At 41.8% G+C, this 7,539-nt stretch overlaps 1 protein-coding gene across 3 annotated transcripts; it reads left to right on the forward strand.

Moving 5' to 3' along the window:
• Positions 1 to 240: 240 nt before the first annotated feature.
• On the forward strand, positions 241 to 3,329 carry LOC306938171 (CD59 glycoprotein-like). 3 transcript variants are annotated; one of them, XM_079522228.1, is made up of 4 exons: positions 241 to 334; positions 471 to 548; positions 1,673 to 1,783; positions 2,519 to 3,329. In XM_079522228.1, exons 2-4 carry the CDS (start codon positions 491 to 493, stop codon positions 2,710 to 2,712), a joined length of 363 nt encoding a protein of 120 aa, XP_079378354.1. In that variant the 5' UTR covers positions 241 to 334; positions 471 to 490; the 3' UTR covers positions 2,713 to 3,329. The 3 variants fall into 3 exon arrangements, with proteins under 3 accessions (XP_079378354.1, XP_079378356.1, XP_079378355.1); XM_079522230.1 differs by having other exon boundaries at positions 1,673 to 1,780; XM_079522229.1 differs by having other exon boundaries at positions 269 to 329; positions 465 to 548.
• Positions 3,330 to 7,539: the final 4,210 nt, after the last annotated feature.

Below are 7,539 nucleotides of genomic sequence, written 5' to 3' on the forward strand. Positions count from 1 at the left end.
AAGTCCATGCTCTCCAGTGAATAGCATTTATCCATTTAGATAACTTTTTAATTACTTATCTTTACACAGAAACATTACTTATTACTTATTTTTACACAGAAACATAATGTGTGTCCTATAGCATCGTTTAAATGCTTAATTAATCGTTTTAATGTGCAAATTATTTTTTTTCAATACTCTAGAGGGTACTCTTATTTTGAAGAGATCGTCCCCCGGAAGTCTTATATTTGCTAGCTTAGATTTGCCAGAAAAACAGTGCCCTCGCAGCCATATCTTTGTTCGCAGCAGTATCGTAGGGCGTGTGTTGTTTTGTTTTTACTCCAGTACATTTCAGGTTTGTGTTTGTTTTCATGTAATTACCTTCACGTAAAATACATTTGTTTTCAACGAGCAACGACCAACCATGCTACTGCTACCAACGATAAGAATATGATTGACTTGTAATGTGATGTTTTGTTTTGATGTTTCAGTGTGTGACATACAGTATAACATGATGAGGTGTGGCTATGTGCTATGGCTGAGCACTGCACTGTCTGTGTTGGCCCTGGGTAAGATTTATAGGATTTTTCTCTTTGGATATATCATGCAGAGTATTATTAGTAAGAGAGTGGCGACACGCTTTGATCTCGCTACATACAATGCAATTATTGTGCTGTCTACATGACATGCTATAAGTCTGTTTTAGCCGATCTACAAGCTCACAACGCGACGCGTTGTGAGCTTAGATAGTCTAAAAGTGCTATCTAAGGGGGTAGCACTTTTACTGTCCTATTGAGATAGAATGAGCACTTCCGCATTCCATTGTTATAATGGGAGTCAACGGGAGTCTCATTACTCTCTTACTAGATGGTATCATGTATGGACTGTCAACTTAATTGTGTCAAGGCCAGAAAGTCGTTTTTTGCCCAGTCATAGAGTATTAAAATAATGGGGGGGGGGGGGTAATCATATCTATGCTTGCAACTGTTATCCCCAATGACAGTTGCAAGGAGTTGCATTGGTGCCGGTCTGGCCTTAAACTCATAGTATAATCATAATCTACTAATCTTGCTCTAACCTTCTAACAAAGCCAAAAAACAAAACATCACTTAGCCTACATTTTAATTATTACAGGTCTGTTTGCAGTGTGTATTTTAATTTGAATGTTTATTACAAGAGTGTGTTTGTGTAACATGGTTAATAGTGCTTCCACTTGCCCAGGCATTATATTGTATTGTGATCCAATGTTCTGTGACTTTAAGAGTACAGGCTGTTGCCTTTAAGGAAATGACGTAACCGCACTTCCTATTTCATATGGGCTTTGAAAGCGGTAGGTTGTGTTTATTTTGCTCTGCAGATCATTTTATTATTTTCATTTATTTCCTATTTCATATGGGCTTTGAAAGCGCAATTGTAAATGAAAATAATAAAATAATCTGCAGAGCAAAATAAACACAACCTACCGCTTTCAAAGCCCATATGAAATAGGAAGTGCGGTAGGTTACGTCATTTCCTTAAAGGCAACAGCCTGTACTCTTAAAGTCACAGAACATTGGATCACAATACAATATAATGCCTGGGCAAGTGGAAGCACTATTAACCATGTTACACTTGCAGTGTGTATTTTATTAGAATTTGTATTACGTGTGTGTTTGCTGTGTGTATTGTAATGTATCATGGATGTTTGTTACAGGTGTGAGTTTGAAGTGTTACTCGTGTCCGGCTGGCTCTCAGCAGTGTACAGCCACAGAGCAGTGTTCAGATGGACTCGACTCCTGTCTGAACCTGAAGGCCAGCACTGGTGGTGAGACACACTTTTTAATGTTTTTAATCTGTTTATTGGATTTTTACATTTCCCCCCCTCCCATTTGGGGTCCTTATTCATATAAACATACATTTGTGTACATTTGTGTGTAATACATAGATACCCCTCATACCCCGCAAAATAGCAGATTCACAAACTGGTAGAATTTGTAGATTGGCTACTATATTGTGTGACATTGCCGTTCAACAAATTATTTAACAGGGAAAATTCTTAACCCCAAGTGGGGACAAAGTATAGCAATAGCGCTTGTGAGGACAGCTACACTGTAGAATTTTATGAATGCCATTTTTATAATTCTTTGCCATTTTTAACTATACGCCTTAGTCTAAAGGTCCCTGCAGACTTCATTTTCAATATTGAACTATGTCATTAATATAACTTAGAGTTGTGTGTAAAATAATAAAAGGTTACTGCCTTCTGTTTAGCCTAGAACTGGAGGTCTAGAACTTGGGTTCATGTGATCAGTGACAACACAAAGGTGTACTCTTTGGCCTGCTGATCTACAAGCTCAGCACTATCACATCCCAGTAGTGCACTTAGTAAACTTTACCTTTTAGCTCTAACATCAGACATGTTGTTTGACAGACAGACACACTGTCTCTCTCTCAAACAACACTCTCTCTCTCACACACACACACAAAGATTTGACGTCAGCTACGTAGAATGTTGGAGTAATAATAATGTGTATATTATTAATATTTTATATCTGTACAGGCGTGGTGTTTTCCAAGTGCATCAGCAACGCAAACTGTGACTTCCAGAAGTTGGCCTCCAGCTTCCCGCAGATCAGCAGTTTCACTTTCGACTGCTGTCAGAAAGACCTCTGCAACTCCTCCCACTCTCTGAGAGCCAGCCCGCTGATTGGTCTGTTGGCGGGCGTGGCTGCACTCTGGTGGGCTATGCACTAAAGCAAAGCAGGGGGTCCATACGGCGAGGACCAGTTTAATTTGCTGCCTGTTAAAACGAAGTATTATTTGAATGCATAACGCCGGGGCTCCACCGGGCGCGTCAGCGTTGCGTCTCCGTCACCATCAGGGAATGTTCCCTTTTTAATAAATGAAGGGTGGCTCCACTGCCTGCGTTGCGTTGCGTGACTGCTTTAAAATGACAAAGGCCATTTTCTATCAATGATCTCCTTATTACAACGTGGTAGAAAAAGGCAAAACATTAGAAAATAGCCACATATGAGCATATGAGCTTGTAGGTTCACCTTTGTGTGAATAACACATTAACACACTAGCTGTACGCTCCTATCCAGAGCGCGAAGCAGTCATTTCTATCCCATATATAAACTGTTAGGATACCAGGTAAACAATTAATCTGTTTAAATAACATGCTATATTGAATTCTTAACATTGTGATTGTGAAGAAACTGAGCTTAAGAAAAAAAAAAAGATGAGACCAAATTATCAAGATGATGAGTCTGCATCGACTTCTCTGATGTTGAGTTGCAGGCCTGATTGAAGAGGTTTTGCACTGACTTTCTGTACGCACAGCTAAATGCAAATAAAGATTGTTTGATTAAGGATGTATGGTTTCAATCATTGATGTATATGTATGCATTTTAGTTGATTCATTGTCAATTTGTCATACAAATAACTGATTAGTACATACACACAATACATACATTTCTGTTTGCCTTTTAGGCTTTGTACATACTAATTTCAGAATATAAGACAAATAACGTTCAGTAAACACCATGCAGGATGAAGGATTACAGTTCTCAGTGCTGTACACATCTTTTGGCTACATTACAACTTGCATAACATGAACAGGACTGACTACAGTGACTAGCAATAATCAAGTAAATCATGTAGTAGGGCCTATGGCCCAAATATGTGCATTTAATAATAGGTAATTACAATATTCATACAAATGTATAGTAGGATAATTGTTAGTCTGAGCACTGAGCAGGGCTAAGACCTGATTGTGTGCCTCCCATTTCATGATAATTCGATAGGCAGGTGGGTAGACAGACGGACAGAACAGTAAGATCGGGTAAGATGATCCACTTTTCATTCAGGATTATGATCTTCAAACAACCACTAGTTGGCGTGAGTTTGTAGATGGGCTATTTTTTGGCAATGAGATTTGGTTTAACTAAAAACTGGCATAGGGATAGGCTATAATTGTAGTGGACGAAAAAGTACCACGGGAACAGTGGTGAGTGGGCCCCTGAGAACACAGGACACATATTTTGTAGCCTATAGGCCTATATTGTTTTTGTATTTTTAATTTTATATTTGATTTACATTTATTTATTTTACAAATGAGGGGTCAAATAGGCCTACATATATTTTTGTATTAGATTTAACTGGCCAGGTATAGTTCTACAAATGCTACAAATTGCTACGAAACCCGATGTCCTTATGCAGGGTGAATGTTCAAATCATGTCTAATTTACATTTCTGACCAAATGTGAAGTGTAGACTTACGTAAATTAAATATTGCATATGTTTAACAATAGTTTAACTTTTGAGAGCATAAAACAAAACCAAATGGACCCATAAGGGTCCATTAAGGTTTAATTTTACACTCACAAGAGTTAAAGATCTAATATCCATTTGGTTACCAGCCATCGTTTAGTTGGGGACCACTGGAACCTGGCGGAGTGTCACATATGTGTCACCTGGAAAAGGAAAGCAATTATCCTTCTGATTAAGTCTGTTTTATTTTGAAAGGTATCACTATCCATGCATCTTTTCGCCATTTAACGTGCACCATGATCTGATCCTTACATCATGCACGCACGCGTGCTTACACACATGCAAACGCATGCATGCGCACTCATGCATGAGCACGCACACACACACGCACATTCGCACAATCGCACATGCATTCCCATTGCCCACAACAATATTCCCTCCAAACTTCTCAGAGACTCAGCCATCTCTATAGCTCCAATCATCACCCACATAGTAAACCTCTCCATCAAACAGGGACAGGTCCCCCAAGATTTCAAACTGGCCAAAGTAACCCCCTTGCACAAGAAAGGGAGTAAATTAGACCCCGGCAACTACCGCCCTATTTCTATTCTAAGCTCCATCTCGAAAGTGATGGAAAAAATAGTCTATGAACAGGTTGAAAAGTATCTTGCCACTAATAAATTAATGTACGAGTTCCAATCTGGCTTCAGAACGTCCCACTCCACTGACACATGCCTTCTCTATTTGAGCGACCACATCAAACATGAGGTGGATGCTGGCAAATACTGCGGCATGGTCATGCTGGACCTCCAAAAGGCTTTTGACACCATGGACCACTCCATACTGGTTAACAAGCTAAAAGCAATTGGTTTCAATAGCACATCAGTGAGCTGGATGCAATCCTACCTGGAGGGGAGAGAACAGATGGTGGAGGTGAATGGAACACTGTCCCCCCACCCTCCCAGTGAGCTGTGGCGTTCCACAAGGGAGCATACTAGGGGCTTTACTGTTCCTAATATATGTTAACGACATGACTTCAGCTTGTGACTGCAACTTGTTCCTGTTCGCAGATGACTCGGCACTGCTAGTCTCGGACAGGAACAAACTGCAGGTTGAAAAGGCCCTCGGCTCGGAACTCGGTAGAATCTGCACCTGGCTCGCTGATAACAAACCATCTTTACACCTGGGAAAAACTGAATCCATTCTCTTTGGCTCTAATAGTAATCTCAGCAAGGCAAATGGCTTCTTGGTTAGAGTGGGTGACAATGTTATCACACGTAAAGATGAAATTACCTACATAGGTTCCATCCTGGAGGCTAATCTTTCCGGTGATAAAATGGCCACCAACGTAATCAAAAAGGTCAACCATAGAACAAGATTCCTTTACAGGATCTCCTCACTGGTCAACAAAAACACCTTGAAGACCTTAACAGGAGCCCTTGTACAGGGTTTCTTTGACTCTGCATGCATGCACCTCCTGGTACCACAGCACCTCAAAGGCCCTTAAAACCAGGCTCCAGACTTCCCAAAACAAACTGGTCAGGCTCCTACTTGACCTCGCCCCCCGAACCCACCTCACCCCTGCCCACTTCGACAGGCTGGAATGGCTTAGGGTCGACGACAGAGTACAGCATCTTGCAATGGGTCTGGTCCACAAGATTCGATACACCACCAAGATACCCATGTACCTGTCTAGATACTTCCTTAATGTTAACGAAGTCCACACCCACAACACCAGAGGGAGTGCAACGAACCATGTACAACCCAGATTCGGCACAAACAAGGGACTAAATTATTTTCGCTCCTATGCCACCAAAATGTGGAACGCCCTACCAACAGTCATTAAGACATGCGAATCCCTTGACTCCTTCAAAACCGCTCTCAAAGGGCACCTACGGACGGCTGCAATTCGAAACTGGCCCCTGTAAAATCGGAATCCCTCAAACACGGACGCAAGGACAACACAAGAGACGGTCGCGGCCACACAGCCAACTCAAGGTATGGCCACTGAGCCGACTTGGGGACCCAACGCAAGGACAACACAAGAGACGGTCACGGCCACACAGCCAACTCAAGGTACGGCCACTGAGCCGACTTGGGGACCCAACACAAGGACAACACAAGAGATGGTCACGGCCACACAGCCAACTCAAGGTACGGCCACGGAGCCGACTTGGGGACCCAACGCAGCTCCTCCAAGGAAAACAAACAAATTAACGGAGCTGAACGTGAATCCCCCCCACCGCCCACCACTTTTTTTCCCTCACTGTATATGTTTCTTTTCCCTTTTTACCTCCTTTATGATGAATTCCTGTTCTGTCCTTTGTCTATATAGAAGTGTCTATTTGTACGTCTCTAAATGTATTTGATGAATTGAACATTGTGGACCCTATATTGGAAACAAGTGTAATGCTTAATTGGGTCGTCTACTCACAGTTAACAGCCTTTGTATTGAGTTTGTACTTGAAATGTACTGTAATTCTGCAAACTGCATTTTTCAATCAATCAAACGTGCGCGGATGTTTTTTTGCATTGCTGTATTACACTTTTGACATAATAGATTTTCCAGAAATGTTCCCCAAATTATTAATAATAGCGAACATACTGCATGTAGCCTAAATGAGCACATCACCAGGCAGCCCCTAACCGTAATCCAATCCTAACCCCAACCTCAATCATTTTCTAATTCTAAACCTGAAAATCTCACACACACACACACACACACACACACACGGATGGACGGACGCACGGCGCACGCGCAAGATGTTTCTCCACACGAGAAAAACATTGCACAATTCAATTGAGCCTCTTCAGGTGTGTTGTGCAAGCATACCTGAAGAGTCATGCGGGTGAAAACATGTTTTCTGCAGTGTGTGTATGTGAGTGTGTGTGTGTGTGTGTGTGTGTGTGTGTGTGTGTGTGTGTGTGTGTGTGTGTGTGTGTGTGTGTGTGTGTGTGTGTGTGTGTGTGTGTGTGTGTGTGTGTGTGTGTTTGGGGGGGGTCAGTGTTTGTATTTCCATGATGGTGAAGTCATTCAAGGACATTGGAGGACTTTCTTCAATAGAAGAATTGGAGCTGTTTTCACACAAGCAGTGTCTGATAACACTGTGTGTGTGTGTGTGTGTGTGTGTGTGTGTGTGTGTGTGTGTGTGTGTGTGTGTGTGTGTGTGTGTGTGTGTGTGTGTGTGTGTGTGTGTGTGTGTGTGTGTGTGTGTGTGCGTGTGCGTGTGTGTGTGCGTGCATCACATGGAATGACCACTGCTGGGAAATACTAGGCCTAGATTCGCTAGTAGAAGTTCAAAATGTTAC

The sequence above is a fragment of the Electrona antarctica genome (genome assembly GCF_951216825.1).
Source record: "Electrona antarctica genome assembly, chromosome: 15".
NCBI classification, from domain to species: Eukaryota; Metazoa; Chordata; class Actinopteri; order Myctophiformes; family Myctophidae; genus Electrona; species Electrona antarctica.

What these genes read in the sequence shown, in the direction of transcription:
- LOC306938171 (XM_079522228.1), top strand. Translation starts at nt 491, where the DNA reads ATGATGAGGTGTGGCTATGTGCTATGGCTGAGCACTGCACTGTCTGTG. An exon ending in ACTGTCTGTGTTGGCCCTGG is followed by an intron (nt 549 to 1,672) that starts GTAAGATTTATA and finishes TGTTTGTTACAG; the next exon opens with GTGTGAGTTTGAAGTGTTAC. An exon ending in CCTGAAGGCCAGCACTGGTG is followed by an intron (nt 1,784 to 2,518) that starts GTGAGACACACT and finishes ATATCTGTACAG; the next exon opens with GCGTGGTGTTTTCCAAGTGC.